This window comes from Natrix helvetica (genome assembly GCF_964273705.1).
Source record: "Natrix helvetica genome assembly, chromosome: Z".
NCBI lineage: Eukaryota > Metazoa > Chordata > Lepidosauria > Squamata > Natricidae > Natrix > Natrix helvetica.
Window position 1 is genome coordinate 85,447,285 of NC_138554.1, and position 22,072 is coordinate 85,469,356.

The window sequence follows — 22,072 nt, forward strand, 5'->3', positions numbered from 1 at the left end:
AAAAAAGAGAGGAAAATATAGAAATAAAATATATATGGAAAATATAAAGAATCAGTATTCAGGCAAATTGATCATCTTTACAGGATACCTTAATTGTTCAATATAACAGGTTTTTAGACCAATTGTCTTAACTAAAATATTAACAGTTCTGCTCAAAATGTATAGATTCTAGTGAGCTGTGCTTTCAAGTAGGGATGTTAAGTATCAAAGGCAAACAATAAATGATCAATATGTTTAATGGCTGAGACACCACATATACATGTCCTCTCATGATATGATAGATCATAGAAAGGTCTATGGAATCTAGCAATTCAAATCAATGCTAGACTAGAACCTTTTTGAGAATTGGGTTAGGCTTATTGACAGGTATTTTTCAAGTTGAAAAATAGTTTTGTTCTTAGCTAAAAGAACTATTTGTTGCCAGTAACTGTACATCAGTCTGATATGTTTTAAAAACTTTATGTTTAAAAATTTCCTTTGCCTGAGAGACAATTGAGAATACTGGATGAAAAATCCATGCTGGGAAATAATTTTTAAAAATCCAGGAATTGGGCTGAGCCACACTTATTTATTCCGCTAAACATGTATTGGATAGTTTATAAGGGTCCATTGCAGAGGTGGGTTCCTACCGGTTCGGACTGGTTCAACCGAACCGATAGTGGCTTGGCAGCCTGGGTCACTGGAACTAGCAGTTACCCAGGCCTCTCATGCCTCTGAAACGGTTCTCCAGTCAGTGGTGTCATCTTGTTTTTTAAGTTGTGTGAATGCGCAGAACAATTTTAATTGAACTGCACATGCACGCACAGCGTTTCCTGCCTACACACAAGTAAGCATTTGAGCTAGCCTACTCCCCTCCCAGGGACGAGGGGGCAGCCAGCAACCTTTGCAGCTGCATGGCCAGGCGAGGGGTGGGAGGGGGTGCAATACCCTGCCGCTTGGAGCTTGCTGGGCCATCGCCTCCCCCCTCTGGTCCAGAGCACTGGCCCTGCTCCGTTTCTTCCTTCTGCCACTGCGCTAGGCCAAGAGGTGCAGCGATGGCGCTCCAGGAGGGTGGATGGATGTCCCGGTGCACATGCACATATTCGGGTGGTCGGGGGAGGGGGGAGATTAAAAAAACTTCAAAGTGAATCCAGTAGGAGAGAAAGAGGGAGAGAGAGAGTGGCAGGAAGGTGTGTGTATGCATGGGGGAGATTTAAAAAAACTTCAGAGTGAATCCAATAGGAGAGAGAGAGGGGCAGGAAGGTCTGTGTATGAACGGGGGAGTCTTTAAAAACTTTGGAGTGAATCCAGTATGAAAGAAAGAGGGAGCGTGAATCCCTTTCTAATTTTTGTCTCCAAAGGTGTGTGCGCAAACACACCTTTGGATGGGTCCATCCACTGCTTCCACTCACCTCCCCCCTCACTCTTTTCCGCTGCTTTGATCAAGTCAACAGAAGAATCGCTGGGGCTTTGGCACCCAGCAGATTGGGAAGGAAGAAGTGGGTTTGTGCCCGCTGCCAAGCAGTGGATTTTTAGGGGAACTGAGTGTGGGAACCCAAAGACCAGGCTCCCCACTTAAAGAGAGAAGAAAGAAGGAGGGAAGGATTGCATGTGGCCCCAAATAATTTTGAGGGAGTTAGGGAGGGAGAAAGGAAATATTCTAATGCATTATTACTAGTATGTTATTAAGAAGATACATTTCAAACATTAAGAACTGAACACTTCTTTCTTTCTTTCTTTCTCTCTCTTCCTCCCTTCTTTCTTTCTTTCTTTCTTTCTTTTTCTTTCTTTCTTTCTTTCCTTCCTTCTTTCTTTCCTACATTGTTTTACTCATTTCAACATTCTTTAAAAAAAACCTAAATTATCTAAATGGGATAGTTTATAGTCAAGTTAACAAATCTGAGCTAAAGCTTTTGTCATGGAGTACAATCAGTTTTGAACGAGATGTATATCTTCTAGAGGTCCTTTAGATGTGATTCCTAAAACGTGAGAGAGAGAGAGAGAGACAAAAGAAAGAGAAAGAGAGAGGAAAGAAAGAAACTAAGAAAGAGAAAGAAAGAAAGAAAAAGAAAGAGGAAGGAAGGGAGAGAGAGAGAGAAAGGAGAGGAAGGAAGGACCGCTCACCCTGGCACTAGACCTGGCTTCAGAAGATGCTTTGAAACAGCACAGCAATCTAGGACTGGAAGGGATCTCAGAGGTCATCTACTCCCTCCTGCCCCAGCAGGAAACCTCATATCATCTGGATTATTTTGGTGCCTCTAACAGAGTGGAAAATTGCCAAAAAGGAGAAGGAGTTTACTAGGACAAGGCTGCCGTGCAGAGGAAGGCAGAGATAGTCAATTGTGAGTTATGACCACAACTGAGCCCAACATTTTGGTTGCTAAGCAAAAGCATTGTTAAGTGAGTTTTACCACATTTTCACCACATAACAGTCATGTGCAAGCTAGGGAAAAACATCTGAAGATGTGTGTAATGTTCTAATGTACACAAGTTATAGTTAAATCTGTGGCAGAAAGTGGACTCTGGGTGTTTTTTTCCAAATGTAGTTAAGTGAGGTTCAATGTGTATAGTTTTAGAAGAGCTCTGTGTATGTCTGTGTTTGTGTGTATACATACACATACAGTAGATAATGTATATCTTTTTGTGTACCTATACACATTTTATACTATGTAATATGTATGTATACATATGGCATATATACCTAGGATTAAACAGTATATTTTGGATGTTTAATAGTAAATAAATAGACAGAGAAATTGTATCTCTAGAGGCCTTTCAGCCAAGAAGAGGCCAGGCAAGGCATCCCTTGATGTGAGTGACATCAAGTTGGCCACACCCACCCAGGCACATGACCAACCAGCTACACCAACCAGTCACATGACCACGAAGCCACGCCTGCCCAGCCACAAGACCTACAAGTTAAGCCTACCATCACATGACCATCAAGCCACACCCACAGAACTGGTAGTAAGTTTTTTGAAACCCACCCCTGTTCCATTGAATGCATCTTCTACCAGTATGCAAAATCTTTAATTATGAATCGATTATATATGAAGTGGATACCTGGATAATTATTATATAATTTATATAGTCTTTTCGTACTTGTCTCAACTTTTGCTGAGCTTCTTTTAAAATGATTTACCCATACCTCTGTATTGGTAAAAACCTCACCTAAATAAGTAAAAAAAATAATTTGTTCAATAGGTTCCTCATTTATCTATCAATTATATTTCACACTTTTTTTTTGCTAAATACCATCATTTTACATTTGATTTTATTGATATTTAGAAAATTAAGAGCACAACAGATATTTAGCTTTCACATTAGTCTTCTGATATCAATTTGAGAGTGTGTCTATAGAAGAATATTAATGAATTTATTATGGATCTTTGGACTATTTTGAACATTAACATAGATTAAAAAGCACTGGGGCTCGGGATACAATTCTGTCCAACCCCACTAGGGGGAAGCAATAACATCTATACGGGCTTGCAAACAAGTGTTTGAGTAGAGGGCCCTAACCAAGAAAAGGGTAAGAGTAGAATCTGGGTTCCATGTTTAACTTAGCCAATTTCTTCCACAAAATTTTCCTGTTTATAAAGTCAAAAGCAGCATTGAGATCTAAAAATATGGTAAACAGTTTCTTGGCATTAGTTGTTTTGTTATCAGAGGGTGTAAAATAAATCAAATGCCTAGTGTGGAGTGCTCTAGTTTAAATCCATCAAGCACCTTATTTTCATTACCTAGAATTCTATTTTACTCAAATATTTAAACACAAATATTTCTTCAGTTTTCCTTTCTATCAAAGTGTCATAATAATTATTTTCTTGAGGATTTTGTTTACTATATTAATACTGCAATGCAAACTACTTACTTTCTTTAGAATTGTTGATTTCTGACATTATAAATTAACAAAATAATTTATTTGAGCACTATATAAACAGAATTCCTTGGTGTAAAATAATTAGATATAGATAAATTTTATCATCAGTAGATCAACAATTATAGCATTAGTAAAAGGTAAAAATATTTTGTTTGTAGAAAACAAAACCCTCAAAATTAAGAGACAAAAATAACCAAAATAATGCTTAATACAATATTAGGATTGGCTTATTTGCAGAAATTTTAAATGCTGGTTTTTACTATTTATATATCTTACCTCTTCAGATTTGAAAGCTTGTTTTGAATGTGTATACTTCAAAAACCTAAAAGATAAATGTATTTGATTAAATGTTATGAATTCTATAATTCAAGTACTTCTATTAAGCTAGCTTTTCTCATTTTCTGAAGAGTTCCAGGGTTCAGTAAGAAATCATGATTTTAAAAAAGTTTTATTAAGTTTGCACATATCATAATGCTAAGGTTTACAGTAGTTAGAATTTTTATGCTCCTTAATTCAGCTTACTGATTATATTAATATACCATGAGCTTTAGATAATTTTTTATGCAGATGTTAACCAAGAATTATTTCAAAGGGTTTCCCTAGAAAAAAATGTTGAGAAAGAATGCTCTAAACTTTAATTCTTATTAGTAATTTAATACTATATTATTTAGGGAATGCCTCATTATCAGATTGACCCATATCACCACTATAATATAATGGCTTGGTCTGCATATATTGTTAAGAGATAATGTGGAGAGTAAAGATATCTGTCCACAGAAAGAACAATAAAACACAATGGTTTTATAAAATACAGTGGTTCATAATAAAACACAATTTGAAATTATGGGCTCCAGTTGATTTACAAATTCTGGTTTGTGTACTCATGGTTTGCTGTTTGTATATTATATATCTTTCTCATTTCTTCTAGAGACTGGTGGGAAAATGACAAAATGAACAGGAAATAGTTGGATCTTTTGACTGACCATTAAGTCAGGTTTCCATACTGATCTTGGATTGAACATCATGCTAAATAAAAAATAAAAGACATGGATTGCTAGATTGCATGTTACCCAAACCAACCCAGAGAGATATGGAAATTTTATTTTCACCTTGCAACAGGGAGTACATTGGAACCAGTGTACATCATAATGAAGAAGAATATTCCACTGAGATAAAGACGAGGTAACTGCGGGTTGTCTTGTGTGATATGGAAGAGTAATATGGCAACCTTCTCAACAAGAATGGGATCAAAAGTCAGCAAAAGCTGTGGTGTAAAAAAAGTTAAATATTCATTTCAAATTAAAATATTGCTCAGTTACTATCTAAAACATTACTTAGTTAATAAAACCCATAAACATGTATAGCATGTATAGCATATTGAAAATTAAGCAGGAAATGAAGTATGTCTGAAAGGCAAGATGGAATGTCAATTTACCTGAATGATATGGGGAAGGCAAGTGTTGTCTGAGAGAAGCCTCTTCACCTTGGGTAAAGGTCTTATAATAGCATTATCCTGATCTCTAGAATAAATATATTTTTTTAATCAGTATATTAGTATAAAATCATGTGCTTCTATTGTCTTTTGACTAATTAGTATACATTCTTTTGTGCTTCACATACTTGTTTTTTCCTAGAACAAACTCTTTACTAGCTCAACATATGAGTTTTATTATTCTCCACTTTTAGAGTGAAGAATTATGTTTTTTGGTGTGGCTTCTTGAACAGTTTTTTCACTGTCTTCATTCCCAGGAATGGACCATTTAAGACATTTGCAATAACGACAAATATTAGCGGCCTAAAATCTAAGTTCTTTACCTGCTGGGAAAATAGTTACACATTGTGACAAGCATGTTGAGAATAAGTGTAGCCAGATCTGTCTCATTTAGCACAGCTTGTCCAGTGGCCAGTAGACACCATTTCAACTGAGGAATAACTTGCAATGGTCGCCATCCATCCATGCCTTGGGCCCAGCAACGTGTTTTTGAAGTCAATTTTCCTTCTGTCCACAATTCCTGCATCTGAATTAGAAATTGAATACTATAATGAATTCTGTTTTCAAAACAGTATTCTGAACCTTGACAAACGTTCAGTTTTTGCAAACAGTAGTGAATATATTACAAGATACTTAAAATTACGTTTACATTAATCTATGTAAGCAGATATGTAAAAATACTTTATCTTGCCAAAGACAATCTGGGCAAATCTAAAGGACTAATCAAACAGCCCAAATCTCTACTATGTTATAAATCAAAATAAAAATAGACAATCATTCCAGGTTCATTAGAATATTTGATTTGGGAAAAAATAGCTCAACTATAAAAAATACTGATCACTTAGGCTGAATGTAACTTTCCCCAATAAACTCCTTGGTAGCAATCCTCACTCTAGTTTTGTTTTTCATTTTCAAGGAACAGAAAATAATAAAAGAAAGCAACTGCCCCCCCCTGAAAATCCATCATGCAAATGCATAGATGAGCTGGTTATTCCTAATAACTTCATGGGTGGACTTCTAAGCTCATTGTCGTTGTCATCATCAGCCATCCAGTCATGTCCGACCTTCAACCACTATATGGATCAGCACTCTCCATGCTGCTCTGTCTCATACTGCCTCTGCCATGTCATCCTTTATACTGTCCAGCCAATGGATACTAGGGTGGCCCCTTCTTTTACCGCTGATCACTCCCAGACTGATTGACTTTCCAAGCAAGTCAGCTCTGATGACATGACCAAAGTATGATAGCTTCTGTTTGGCAATCTTGTCTTCAAGTGATATTTTCCATTGTTTGTTATTTCTTTGTTATTTTTGCAGTTGCAGTTGCAACTGGAAAAAATATTGGTTTAACAAATGTGCATTTGGTTGTGAGGCTAATGTCTTTACTCTTCAGATGTTACTCATTCCATACATTGCAGTTCTTCCAAATACACCTTCTATTCTCAGGGCTGCAATCATCATTTTGATCAATTTTATAGCTGAGGAAGATGAATTCCATTACTATTTTGATAGTCTCATTGTTGATCTACACTTTGACCTTTGTTTTCTTGATGTTAAGTTGTAATCCAAATTTTTCACTTTCAGCTTTGACTCAGAATTAACCACTCCATTTCTTCTTGTTTTCTGTGAGCAATGTTGTATCATCTACATATCGGAGATTGCTGATAGTCTTACCACTGATTTTAAACCCAAAGGTTAAAGTCCTCCAAATGTGCACTTCTCAAATATATTTCTGTGTACATGTTGAATAGCATGACAGAATGCAAACTTGTCAAACACCTTTTTAAATTCTGAATATTTTCTGTTTCCATATTCCATTCCTACAGTGGCTACCTGAACAGAGTACAATGACTGAATGAGCTGGATGTGATGTGATGATATTTTCACTTCTTTGAGGCAATTCCAGACTTCTCATGGTCAACACCATGGCTTTTGTGTAATCAATGAAACACATGTAGAGATCTTTTTGTCAGGCCTGCAGCCATCTTTTCTTTTGGGTCTTTGGCCTGCCACACTTTCATTATTCTGCTATGCATTTTCTATTGTGGGAAAATGGGAGGGAGGATTATAAGAAGTCACATAATATGTAGCCACAACAAAATTCTTTCTAGAAAGCTAAGGTCTTTGTCTCTGCACCTCTGCACCTGACTGGGATGGGTGGAACTGCCAGGATGGCAGTGGGAGATTGGACCATGTGATGGACTTGTGGGTATGGGGGCAAGATCTTGAACTTTCAACTACGTGGGGAAAACCGGGAAGCTTTCAGATTTGTTTTTTTCCCAGATGTTCCAACATGGCTCTCTTAATAAATTGGAACTTTGAGCAATACTTTGCCTTGGACTTTGATTTACTTTGGGATGCTATTTGGAATCCTGACATTAACCCGAATCTGCATTAAAATACTTCACCAGCTACCCCGAATTTTGGAGTGCTGTACAGGGCCCTGAGCCCCAGCACTGACTTGAGCCCAGGCGGCGTAAAGACTCAGGGAAGATGAGGAACAGAAGAAGCCCACAGAGAAAGCAGCAGATGACGGATCACCTATCTATGTCAAAAGCTGAGGTAGAAGCCACGAAGGCCGCGGACAGGGAACACCAGCTGGGAGCCAGGCACAAAGAGTCGGCCCCTAGGCATCCCTGGCAATCGGACCTAACTCTGCAAGATGAAGCCATGGGATTTACTTCCCCTAAGGAGTTGCTGTTGGAGCCACAGGTTGGTGCAGGATCAGCCTCGACCCACAAGTGGAGGGGACCAAAGCAGACGCCAACCGGGTGCTCCAATTATTGGGATCCCAGCCACCATCACACAGTCAGTCTCTGACTGGCCTCCCAGACCAATTTGGACAGTTTAATGTGAGTGGAATCAACCCTTGCCTTAGCTCCAAACCACCCAGGTGCACCATGGCCCAGCAAATGTTCTCCTTCCCGGGTCGAGTCTATGCAATGCAATGGAGTGGGGATTTACCCTCCTTCCATACAGCAAAAAGCAGGTCAGCCCAAAACCTCGTCACTGGAATAAGACTAACGGCAGTGCCCTCTGTCTGCGACCCTCTGTCGCAGACGGTCCATCAACCGGGATGGGGAAGTCAACCCAGGCAGCAGCTGAGGGGGTGGGGAATTTTGCCCACTAGCCAGCCACCAATGTTTGAGTTGCAGCCTGCGAGTCAAGTCCCACCGGGATGGGTCTTCTTCCCGGGATGGACGCCTGCTCCTCCTCAGCAAATGGCACCGTTTCAGATAACTGGCCCAGGACAATCCCAGGGAGTGACCCCTCAACAGGTCCCAGCCCAACCGCCGCCGCAGGGAGCAGCGCCGTGAGGGGGGCTCCAGCCCCAAGCACCCACCCAACTGCTCATGGAAGTCCAAAAACCTGCCCCACCATCCCGATTTCAGGAAACATTTGATGCAACTCCTGGGAAGCTAGCCTACTTCCTAAATCGAGTTTGGGTACACATTGATCAATTTGGGGATCAATACTCTTCCGACCAAGAGCTGATTTCAGTGGTAATTGACAGGATGAATGAAGGGGAAGCGACTGAATGGGTGGCTGAGGTCCACAACAAGGCAGCTCCTGAATTAGAAGATGCAGATGGGTTTGTTCAGCTGATGAATCCGATTTAGCAATGTGGCCCAACAAGTGGAAGCAGAAGAGCAGAGCCAAGGATTGTGACAGGCTGGCCATCCTGTGAAGGAATTAGTTTGGGAATTTAGAAGGGCGGCCAGAAAACTAAGGACTGGCCAGAATGACTCCTTGTGCACATGTTCAAAGATGCCTTAGATCCTGAATTGAGAAAAGCATGCAGCATATGGGGGTGCCAGAACAGATCCAGAATTGGTACAATACCGCAGTCATTCTGAATCACGAACTTCACCCCCCATCGAAAGCCCATAGCCAAAAAGCCAGCTAGAAGACCTTTGGACCGCTGAACACAAATGAAGCAAGCCGAAACGCCTCCCCACAAGTCTGCAGGAGCAATAAAATGTTACTGGTGTGGTCAACATGGGCACAGAACGTTGGAATGCTTGGCCCCGACTCCAATTCCACAAGTGCACACCCAAGCCGCCAGTGGGACAAAAAAAGACCCCCCAAAATGACCCAAAAAGAGTAGTCTTGCCCAACAAACGGAAGGATCCGATCCCCAGACTGAGTAGACGGAGATTCTGCCAGATGGGAAAAACCCTCTCAGTTCAGAGGAAGAAAAAAGCAGCAAAGACACCCGATGGTAAGTGCACCCATCTGCCCCTTTGCCATCAAAGCCAAACTCATAGTGCCTGAGACTGGGGTAGAAGGGGAAGTTGAGGCAATTGTGGACACGGGCTGCACCCGGTGCTTAATCAACATGTCCATCGTGCAGCAGCTGGGCATATGCACAGGATCCTTGGCAAATCCCATTCGGTTTGAGCAAGTGGACAGGGTGCTAATTGAAGCCCCCCCCCCCCCCCCAAGCTAATTACTGACTTGGTGAAGTTGCAGATAGGGCGCCACTATGAACTTCTCAGATTCATCATAGCACCAAAAAATGAATGAATCAATCATCTTGGGGCTTGCATGGTTGGACAAATGGGCACCTACTATAAAGTGAGAGGACGGTGATTGAAAATTGACCCTAGGCATTGGGCTGCTACCCCCCGTAAAGCGAGAAGGCCACCTGGACCATCTAACGGCTTAAAGCAGACCATCAAGAGCCTGCAGCCCCTGCAACAGATACTAAACTCTCAGGCATCTAGCAAATACCAAAAGAATACTGGAATCTGGCAGGGGTTTTCAGTGAGGAAGATTGCAATTATCTCCCCCCTCACCAACCCATTGATTGCGCGATAGAGTTTGTGTCTGAGGCAATCCTACCGAAGCCAAAAATGTACTCCATGGATCCTAAGGAGATGGCGGAATTAAGAAAATACATTGATACCAATTGGAAGCGGGGCTTCATCCAACCAGCCAAGTCAGAAGTAGCAGCCCCTGTGCTTTTCAAAGAGAAGACAGACAGGGAGAGGTGTGTTTGTGTGAGGCTATGCATTGACTTCCAGGGGATCAAAGTCGTTTGCATAAAAAATACCTATGCTCTACCCCTCATGAAAGACATGTTGAACCACTTGGCTAAAGGCAAAATGTTCACCAAACTGGACTTGAGAGAGGCCTATTACCGGATATGTATCAGGGAGGGAGATAAATGGAAGACTGCTTTTAATTGCCCCCTTAGTAGCTTCCAATTCAAACTCATGCCATTTGGGGTACAAGGGTCCCCTGCAGTGTTCATGCAGTTCATTAATGAAGTGCTGCATGATCACCTGTACGAAGGGGTGCTCGTTTACCTTGATAACATTCTCGTCTTTCCTGAGACTCTAGAAGAGCACGTAAAGCTGGTGCAGCAGGTCCTGAAAAAACTTCTAGCCACCAAGCTCTATACTAAACTATCAAAGTGTGAATTCCACAAAACTTCGCTGGATTACCTTGGCTATTGTATTTCCAGTGAGGGGATAGAGACGGACCCAGAAAGAGTGAAAGCGATATTAGATTAGCAACCCCCACGCACCTGCAAACAGCTACAAAGCTTCCTGGGATTTTCTAACTTTTATAGGCAATTCATCCAGCTTTTACAGAAGTGGTCCTGCCCTTGACTAAACTGTTAAAAAGAGGTCCTTCCTTGACAAAGCCAAAGCCGAATCAATCTATTAAGTGAACAATAGACTGTCAAAAAGCATTTGAAAAATTAAAACAGCTCTTTACCAAAGAATCCATTCTGCAACACCCCGACCCAAAACAGGAATTATAATCTAGGCAGATATCAGTGATGTGGCTGTAGCGGCAGTTCTGTTGCAAAAGAACAAAGAGGAACAACTCTTGCGCTTATGTCTCAAAAAAACTCACCACCACGAAAAGAAGGTGGTCCATTTGAGAGAAAGTAACCTATGTGGTCCAGTGGGCCCTACTCACCTGGAGACATTTCCTAGAGGAGGAGGATGTGCCATTCAAGGTCTGGACTGACCATAAAAATCATGAACTCTTCAAAAGTCCCCACAAACTATCTCCAAAGAAAGTTTGCTGGGCACAATACTTCAGAAGGTTTAAATTCGAACTGAAGCACATCTCTGCAGGGAAGAACTTGCTGGCAGATGCCTTATCAAGAAAACCGCAGTATGACAGAAGTGATTCACCCCATCATTCCCCCAAGCCAAAAGGTGGCTCAACTCACCACCAGAGGTCAGACAAGGCGGCAGCCTACTTGTGGCCAGAACAAGCTGACCACAGCAATGAAATTGGAGCTGCCAATCGACCCCTGGCTCAACGACAACAAAGGCATCCTGACGATGAGAGATGACTTAGCCTGGAAAGGATCCAAACTGTAACTTCCTGCGAACGTGAGGCTGGAAGTACTTCAGTGAAGCCACAATGCAAAATTGGAATTCCTAAAAACGCTCCACCTCACCAGACATCAATTTTGGTGGCCAAAAATGAAAGCAGAAGTAGACGACTACATGAAAAGCTGTGCCACTTGTGCAACCATGAAAATACAGCCAGGCAAGCCCTCTGGATTACTGCAACAGGTGGCCAGTCTTAACTGACCATGGGAAGAGATTGCAATGGATTTCATCGCAGAAGTCCAAACAGCGGCGGGAATGAAGTAATTTGGACAGTCATTGATTTATTTTCCAAGCAAGCTCATTTCATGTCTTGCTCAGGATTACCGCAAAGCAGCTAGTGAAGATGTTTGTTAAACACATTTATCACCTACACGGAGTACCCAGGAGAAGCATCTCAGACCGCGGAGTTCAGTTCACCACCAAGTTCTGGAGGGAGTTCCTGAGGTCCATTGAGTCCATGCAAGGACTTAACTCGGCCTTCCATCTGAGCATTAATGGAGCAACAGAAAGAGCTAATGTGATGCTGGAACAATACATCAGTTGTTATGTGGATTATCAGCAGGACAACTGGTCAGATTTGCTACCTTTCGCTGAAGTCGTGTATAACAACGCTGTCCACAGCAGCACTGGATTAACTCCTTTTCAAGTTAACAGTGGAATGGAATTTGTTCCCATGCCTGAACTGCCCAGAGTGCCCCCTTCCTCCGTGTCTCTGAGTGAATGGATGAACGCTCTTAAAAAGGAATGGGAGAATATGAAAAAAGCTCTGGCAGAAGCAGCAGAAGAGTACAAGAAACAAGCTGATAAGCACTGCTCACTCCTACCCCACTTCCGTGTGGGGGATAAAGTTTTCTTGTCTACCAAATACATAAAGTTAAGAATGCCTAGCAAGAAATTAAGGCTGAAATTTTTAGGTACCTTCCCAATAGTGAAAATAATTAATCCAGTTACGGTTCAGCTCAGTCTGCAAAGAATTCTAGGGAAAATTCACCCCACCTTCCATTATAGCTTGCTGAAACCTGTGACTGGTCCAACCTAAGACCAATGACCCAGTCTCCCCCTCCTCCAGTAGTGGTACAAGGAGAAACTCACTATGAAGTGAAGAAAATTGTAGACTCTAGATTATATAGAGATCAGTTACAGTATTTAGTGCATTGGAAGGAGTAGCTTTTGTCTGAAGCTACATGGATGAAAGGTTGGAATGTAAAAGCTGGCAAGTTAGTGAAACAATTCCATTATAAATTTCCTGATAAGCCAAAGCACCCCCCCGGGGGGGGGGAGATGGTTAGTTATTCTCATGTTAACCCCCACATTATTCTCTTTTCAAGATACACTTTTCTTCTGAGGAGAGGCCGCCTGTTGGGCCTGCAGCCGTATTTTCTTTGGGGTCTTTAGCCTGCCACACTTTCATTATTCTGCTATGCATTTTCTATTGTGGGAAAATGAAAGGGGGGATTGTAAGGAGTCACATACTATGTAGCCACAACAAAATTCTTTCTAGAAAGCCAAGGTCATCCTTTGTCTCTGTACCTCTGCACCTGACCAGAATTGGATGGGTAGAACTGCCAGCGTGGCAGTGGGCGATTGGATCATGTGATGGACTTGTGGGTGTAGGGGCAAGATCTTGAACTTTCAACTAGATGGGAAAAACCAGAAAGCTTTCAGATTTGGATTTTCCCAGATGTGCCAATATGGCTCTTTTAATAAATTGGAACTTTGAGCAATACTTTGCCTTGGACTCTGATTTACTTTTGGATGCTATTTGGAACCCTGACACTTTTTGGTATTCCTTTACTTTTTCCATTATCCAATGCAGATTGGCATATGATTATGCATTATAAGTATAAGTAAGTATAAGTATAATCTTTATTGTCATTGTACTTAAATACAACGAAATTGGTTTTAACCTCACTGGTGCAAAATTATAACAGAAACGAAAAAAGAAAGAAAAAGAAAAAAAACTAGTGTGTGCATGGAGTGATTCTGGCTGTATTTAAAAGTCTCACAGCCAATGTTCCCTCTAATTTTTTTTCAATGTGAGCAGAAAAGTATAGTGTTTGAGCGGCACATTTTCATGCCTGAACACCTGAATTTTTTTCACAGATGTCACCTAAGACAACAACGAAATCAGTATTATTTGAAACTCAAAGTTATGTTTCTTCAAGGTACCCGCTTAAATAAAAGTGTTATATAATATCACTTAACAACGCTCCTGCTTAGCAACCAAAATGTTGGCTCAGAAACTGGCATTTGAAGCACGCAAGTCTTAAAGCTGTCAAGTTACAAGACCCTTGCACCCCTAACCCTTTAGAAAAAACCCCCAGGGGTCTTCAAACCTGACAGCTTTAAGACTTGTGGACTTCAACTCCCAGAATTCCTCCTCCAGTCATGTTGGCTCAGGAACTCTGGCATTGAAGCATGCAAGTCTTAAAACTGTCAAGTTACAAGACCCTTGCTCCCCTAACCCTTTAGAAAAAAACGCAAAGATCTTCAAACCTGACAGCTTTAAGACTTGTGGACTTCAACTTCCAGAATTCCTCCTCCAGTCATGTTGCAGTGACGTCATCTGCGTGGATCTGCTCCATCTTTGGTTTCTTCATCGTGGGCAGGGCTGCTGCTGAAGATGCCGACGAGCTGCCACCAGAATAACTGCTGCTACCTCCTCCTCCTCCAACAGCACCACCAGATTTGCACCTGAGCTCAGCGCCGCGTTACCCCTGCCCCCTCCTCCTCCTCCGTGCTTTTGAGGAGCCATGAGGCTTTTTTTCCCCCTGCTCCCCCCCGCCTTCCTACTGGCTCCCGCAGCCTCATGGCTCCTCAAAAGCACGGCGGACGAGGAGGGGGCAGGGGTAACGCGGCGCTGAGCTCAGGTGCTCCAAGCGGAGGGGAGGCGGCGCTGCCACGCATGGGGATGCCGGCTGGAGCTTTGGCTGCTTCAAGTCAGCCGCAGCGCCGGGCGGCAAATCCGGCAGTGCTGTTAGAGAAGGAGGAGGTGGCGGCAGCAGTTATTCCGGTGGCGGCGGGGGCTTTGGGGCTTCACAACTACCCTCAGTCGCCCCGTGCTCATCAAAGCAAGTCCGGGGAAGTCTTTTGCGGGCGGCCCGTTCTAGCTGCCTGCAAAGGACCTCCCCAGCTTCGGGAGCCTGTGGCAATAGAAATCACTGCGCGGCAGTTGAAAACTGCTGCGCGGTGTTTTCTTGCCACGTGCGCGGCTGCGCAGCCATGCACCTTAGAGGGAACATTGCTCACAGCCCAAGGATAGAAATTATCTTTAAACCTATTTGTTCGGTTGGCTATACTTTGATGTCTTCTGCCTGATGGCAGAAGTGCAAAGAGACACTGACCAGGGTGTGAATCATCTCTGAGTATCTTCCTTACTCTGCTAAAGTAGCGAGATCTGGCGATGTCATCCAATGGTGTCAGAGGGCAACCAATGGTTTCTTGTGCCAAATTGATCACTCTCTGTAGTGCCTTCCTGTCCACAGCTGTTAAAACCAGCATACCATACTGTAATACAATATGTGAAGACACTTTCTACGGTGGACCAATAGAAAGAGGTAATCAATTGTTGTTGCACCTGATTTTTTCGCAGGACTCTAAGTAAATGAAGTCTCTGTTGGGCCTTTCCAATCACCAGAGATGTGTTGTTTTTCCAGGTGAGATCTTGACTAATAAACACTCCCAAGAATTTAAAAGAGGAAACCCTCTCCATACAGCCTCCCTCGATATACAGTGGGGCAGGTTCCTCTCTGTGCTTCTGGAAATCTAGCACCATTTCCTTTGTCTTACTAGTATTTAGTTGTAAGTTGTTTCTTGAGCACCATGCGGATACCTTCTGAACTTCTTCCCTGTATGCTGATTTGTCCCCTCCAGTTATGAGACCCAGCACCGCTGTGTCATCTGCAAACTTTATTATGATGTTGGATGGATCAGAGGATATGCAGTCATATGTATACAGCGAGTACAGGTAGGGGCTGAGCACACAGCCCTGAGGAGAGTCTGTCCTGAGCTTCAGCGTGGAAGATGTAAAGGACCCAACCCTTACTGTTTGTGGACGATCCGTCAGGAAGTCTTTGATCCATTCACAAGTGAGGGGAGGGAAATTCAGGTCAGTCAACTTTTCAATGAGAATTCCTGGTAAGATGGTGTTAAAGGCCGAGCTATAGTCTATAGAAAGCATTCTGACATAATTCCCAGATTTCTCAAGGTGGCTCAGTGCAATATGTAGAGCAGTGATGATGGCATCCCCTGTCGACCTGTTGCTTCTATAAGCAAACTGGTGTTGATCAAAATTTGATGGAAGGCAGGACCTGAGGTGTTGTAGGACCAGTCTCTCAAAGCACTTCATCACTATAGACGTCAGTGCAATGGGTCTATGGTCATTCAAGCTTTTTATGGCTGCTTTCTTCAGAACTGGGATAATTGTGGCTGCTTTCAAGCATGATGGGACTCTAGCCTGTTGCAGAGAGAGGTTAAAAATCCTTGTCAGGACCCCTGTTAATTGGTCAGCACAGGTTTTTACCACTTTCCCCAACACCCCGTCTGGACCTGCAGCTTTGTTAGGATTTACAGCCTTCAGCTCAGCTCTCACTTGATATTCATCCAGAGTGAGTGGCTGGAGGTCAGAGGGCTTTTGGGCTAGAGCCACAGACTGATCTTTTGACCTCAAAGTGGGTAAAGAAGCTATTTAGCTCTTCTACTAGCAAGGCATTAGCATTGGCTATTTTTTTCGTATGCTCTTATAGTTGATTAGGTGTTGTAGCCCTTGCCACACCTGTCTTGAGTTATTATCTTCCAGATACTTCTCTACCTTTTGTTTGTATTTCTGTTTAGCCGCTTTAATGCCTCTTTTCAAGTTTGCCCTGGCTTTATTGTATTTGTCTTCGTTTCCTACCTTGAAGGTGGAGTTTCGGGCTCTCAGAAGTGATTGTATCTCTGCTGATATCCAGAGTTTATGATTACTGTAAACTCTGATGCGCTTATTCACTGTTACATTGTCTGTGCATGTTTTAATATATGAGAGTACAGTGTCAGTGAATTCTTGCAGCTCCAAATGTTCAAATATACTCCACTCGGTAGCCTCAAAGCAGTCCTGCAACTGGCAGAGTGCTCCCTCTGGCCAGATTTTGACAGTTTTCAAGACTAGTCGTATGCTTTTCCTAAGGGGGATATGCTTTGGGCACAGTAGAAGAGAGATGTGGTCAGACGTACCCAGATGGGAGAGGAGGATTGCTCTATGTGTCTGTCTTAAGTTTGAGTACATATGGTCTAGAGTATTCTTACCTCTGGTGGTACACTGCACATACTGCACAAACCTAGGGAGAACAGACTTTAGACTGGCTTGATTAAAATTCCCAGCCATAATAAAAGCACCCTCAGAGTAAGTTTGCCTCTCGATGGCGTCATGTAACTTAGAGAGCGCTGCACTAACATTTGCATCAGGTGGAATATAGACATCAGTGATAACTATAACAGAAATCTCTCTAGGTAAATAAAATGGCCGAAAAATGACAGTTAAGAATTCCACATCTGCAGAACAGTGAGTATAAGCAACTCTACTGTTAGTACACCAGTTATTATGTTTGTAAATACAAAGTCCTCCACCTTTGCTTTTACCAGAGTTGCTGTTTCTATCAAAGCAGTGTGTGGTGCAGTTAGTTAGCTCCACTGGCGCATCCGGTACGTGGATGAAGCCAGGTCTCTGTGATTATCATCACACAGCAGTCACGAATGAGCTTATTCGTTGCCATCCATAGCTCTAGTTCATCAGTTTTGAGGACAAAGGATCTAGAGTTGGTTAGAAAAATGCTTGGTAATGCTGGTCTGTGAGGCTGCTTCCGTAACCGAACTAGCAAACCAGCTCTGCATCCCCGCTTCTACTTTCGCTCTCTTCGCCGCCTCCTAGGCCCAACAACAATCCATGGAGAGCCTGGCAGTCTTACCATGTCACTCGGTATATTATAGCATTCATTTTCAATACTAAAATCTTGTTTGTACATCAACTATTGGTGACTGAATTCAAATATTTCTGGATTATCTTCAAAATAATTTTACTCATGAGTATTATCACGTTCAGTGGTTGAAACTGTTTTTTGTATTACATTTCTTTGGCAAGCACTGTTTTGTTGGCAGTGTTCTCAGCAGGTCTGCAAGAATTCCATCAACTCCTAGGGTTTTGTGGTTAGGCAGCTGGTTGAGTACCCACACAATTTATTTCTCCAGGATATCTGGTTCCATTTCTGGTAAGTCACCTTCTTTTCTTACGGCTTTGCCTTGTTTTTGTATAAAGTTGCTTTGCATATTGCTGACATTGTTCTTTAATTGCTAATTGATCATGCAATTCCTGCCATTACCTACTCTCAACTTTTTTTACCATAAAAAGGTTTCCGGTCTTCTTCATATAAGTGAAACACTCTCTTGCATGACCTTTAATGGCCTAGTTTCTTACATTGTTCAGCCCAATAGTTCTCCTTATTTTATCTTGCCTGTCTCTGGAACTTTGCATTTAGTCTTTGCATTTCTTCCCTGTCACCAATAGCTGTTTCTTTCCTTCTCTCTTTTGCATTTTGTTATATCATTCTGGCCAATTTTGTTGGTTTCTTGTATGCAGTGTTCTTGTGCTGTTTCAGTGACAATTGGGATACGTTAGTGACGGTATGTAATATGTTTTGGGTTACTTTAATGACAGTTGGCCCATAATTGGTTGCCTTTTGGGGAAGTTGGAGTTCAAATCTGTTCTTAACTTCTGTTATCTATTTTTAACTTAACTTCAACTGCATATGCAGGGAATCTTCTCGACATCAAATCTCTGAATCATGGGTGGATGTTTGACACTGCAACACCTGAACCTTACCTTGGCAGCTAACAGTTCATGATCTGATCCACAATCTGCATCAAAGAATGTTTTCACAATGGGGATGAGACTTTTCCACCTCTTCTGGCATAATATGTGGTCAATTTAGTTTCGATGTTCCCCTTTGGTGAAATCCAAGTGTATAGTTGCCACTTGCGTTGTTCAAACCATATATACATTATGCTTAGCTGTTGTTCGTGGCATAGTTGAGTAACTATGTAAAATGTTCTCCTGCCTCATTTGACATCAAATACATATTATCTCAATATGCCAATCAAGAAACTGTTAACAGTAAACAGCCCAATCACAGAACTACCAAGGCCATTCCCAACACTGACAGGACGAGCCACTATAATAAATATTGAGAGCAAACTCCCATCCCTATTAGCACTGATGATATTACCTAGTCAATACCTATTACAATGTCAATGCCAATAATGAATGCAAAAAAAACCCAACAAGCTCAGCAAGTACTTAGGACCCCACCATTTATAAACATTCTCCTTTCTGACAAAGATTACAAGGTCATGAGACAACACTATATTATTTTCAATATGAAACAACGTGTTTGAAAGATACCTCATTAAAGCTGTATGGGCCTCTTCTCTCTTTCTCTGCATTGCCATAATACCATTCTTTTTCACTCTCTCTTTTCATATCTGGTGCTGCTTCAATAACATTGCTCTTAAAAAGAAAATTAGGTTTTGCATCATGTAACTAGAAAAATAGATTTTACATATATTTAAGAAGCAATTTATATGTACAAATGTCACTGTCTTGTTAGAAAATGTACACATAGTTGGACTCATCATTTTTTCAAGTTACTGGACCAAAGCATGAGAACTTAACTATAAAGGGAAGGGTGGATGAACTTTAGATGACAGGTGTCTTAATTAGTAGTCAATTAGTGGTCAAACCCGTCTTAAAAAACACATTAAGTAACTTCCCAATTTTGAACAGGCTAAGTTTCAAATTAATTCCAATGTGATAACTATTTTTGTTTTTATGAGAATCTGCACTTATTTATTTTATACAAACTTAAAAAAATAAAAATGCCATACTTGGAATGGTACTGTTGCTCTGTTTGTGTGAAGATGGGCCAGAGTAAGGAGATCCACAAGGATTCTGATACCATTTGAGTCCATAAGCTCTTTAACATTTTTCTGTAATAGGAGTGTAAAGAATTTGTAAGAATTCACGTACTTTTAAAAATAATTTTTTTCTGGTTTAATTTTTATTGTAAGACTACTAATCTTAAGGTAAGTGAGTCCTTTGGGAGAAGGGCGGCATATAAATCCAATAAAAACAAACAAACAAAACAAACAAGAAGAAAACACAAATTAACTTCCATTTATTTATAATCTTTCATTTTACATAGTTTGCTGATTTTATTAGTAATATTACATTTCAATAAATTATTGAATAAATAATGAACGATTGGTATTTGATTTCACTGTTAACCATTAATATATATTTTGGTAACGGCACCCCTCTTTATTTTTATTAACAATAATTGATTAGTTGAGGTTCCAAAATTCTCCTATATTAATTTTTACTTTTTAAAAATGTGATTTCCCAGAGAAATCCTACTTTTAACCATAAAGGCTATAAAATTCATTAGACGGATACATTACTAGCCCTGACATATGTCCTTACCATTATTTTATAGCAGATTTAAAAAAGTGTGAAGTGAAAATAAGTTTCTTTTAAAAACCTAGTATTTATTTAGCATAAGTATAGCATTTATTTAGCAAAAATATGTGCTGAACAATTTCAATGGCTAAAAATATATCAAAAAGTGGTAAAAAAAACACAGCTAGCCTTTTCTCTGTCAACTCCTATGATATCCCACTGTCCTGCTTCTAAATTTTTGAAACAACCAAAATCATCCAGGCTCTGACATTCTGTTGAAAGAATTTGGCAGAACTTCAAAAATGTGAAGTTTGTTCCAGGTTTGAACCAAAACAATGATTATTTAGAAGTCATCTGTGGTCATCTTGGTTGAAGCATTTTTAGCCAGTCTTAATTTCTGGACTGTTCAAGAGCTGTCCATGGTGGACATGTTTGCAATAATCCGGTCTTGGGTTTTCAGCACATGGGGCATATGCCTCAGGAAAGGATATAATATGTTTATCTCTTGTAGTTAATAAATGAACCCTTTTTCTATAATTATTATACTGCAGTTTATTTTTATATTTAGATGGATTGTCCAAACAAAACAAATAATGTAGTTATAAATTTATCTCAGCTGTCATACATTTACTAAGTGCTATGTTTTCATGATTTACAAAAAACAATATTCTCCAGAAAATTAAAAGAGAATTAGTCATGAATTATGTTATTATCCATTCGATTATTTTATTGGAATCTATGGCTGGAAAGGTGAAAATGTTAAGAAGACTAACTTTATAAGATGAATAGTACATCTATTAAACAAGTTCCTCATTTCTAGCATGCATTTCATGTGTAAATTGAAAAACAGAACATTATATATTACTTTACAGGAAAATGAACAATTTATAAACCTATAAATATTCAACCACTAATTTTTATTTTAATTCTGAAAGCCTAACCCCTGACTTTTTCTTTATCATCATTGAATCATACATACAGCTGGTCCTTGCTTAGCAACAAATGATGTATCAACTGTTCAAAGTTACAATGGGACTTAACAAGGGCCATCACAGCATTCTCATGGCTGTGCGATCAAAATTCAGGTGCTTGGCAACTGATGTGCTATTATGATGGCCAAAGTGTCCTGCAGTCATGTAATCATCATTTGTGAACTTCCCTACTGGCTTTTAACAAATACAAAAGCTGGCAGAAAGTCACAAGTGTGATTATGTGATGTTGCGCTTAATGGCCTCAAATGGTTTGCTAACAACTGCAATTAGAAGTTCTGCTGTTAAGGGAGCAAGGTCACATGATAGTTCTCTTTAAAGCTATGTCACTTAGCAGTGGAGTTACTGGTCCCAATTATGGTGTCAAGCCTGAAAACCATATTTTCCTTTTTGGACGTTAGGCCTGCCACACTTTCTATTATTCTATTATGCATTTTCTATTGTGGGAAAATGTGAGGGAGGATTATATGGAGTAGCATGATATGTAGCCATAACAAAATTATTTCTAGGAAGTCAAGGTCATCCTTTGTCTCTATACCTGGCCGGAACTGAATGGGTGGAAGCTGCCAGCGGGGCAGGGGAAGATTGGACCATGTGATGGACCTGTGGGTGTAGGGGCAAGATCTTAAACTTTCAGCTGGGTAGGAAAACCTGGAATCTTTCAGATTTGGGGTTTCCCAAAATGTGCCAACATGGCTCTCTTAATAAATTGGAACTTTGAGGAATCCTTTGCCTCAGACTCTGATTTACTTTTGGATGCTATTTGGAACCCTGACATATGGTTGTTAACTGAGATCTATCTATATAATCTTACATTTCAGCCAAAAGATTATTGATTAAATAAATGTATTTTATGACACTAGGCTGATCCTGAATAGCCCA

General features: G+C 40.8%; 1 protein-coding gene across 2 annotated transcripts in view; it reads right to left on the reverse strand.

Annotated features, from left to right (window-relative positions):
• The window catches only part of DNAJC13 (DnaJ heat shock protein family (Hsp40) member C13), a 111,519-nt gene that overhangs the window by 39,596 nt on the left and 49,851 nt on the right, over nt 1-22,072 (reverse strand). For both annotated transcript variants that reach the window (XR_014176804.1, XM_081971066.1), the window contains exons 27-32: nt 19,631-19,732; nt 19,149-19,253; nt 5,678-5,880; nt 5,298-5,382; nt 4,972-5,126; nt 4,139-4,184 (exon numbers count right to left, since the gene is read on the reverse strand). Coding sequence is in view for 1 of the 2 variants with exons in the window: in XM_081971066.1 (XP_081827192.1) it covers nt 4,139-4,184; nt 4,972-5,126; nt 5,298-5,382; nt 5,678-5,880; nt 19,149-19,253; nt 19,631-19,732 (696 nt within the window). In the remaining variant the exon portion in view is untranslated. The remainder of the gene's footprint in view (nt 1-4,138; nt 4,185-4,971; nt 5,127-5,297; nt 5,383-5,677; nt 5,881-19,148; nt 19,254-19,630; nt 19,733-22,072) is intronic.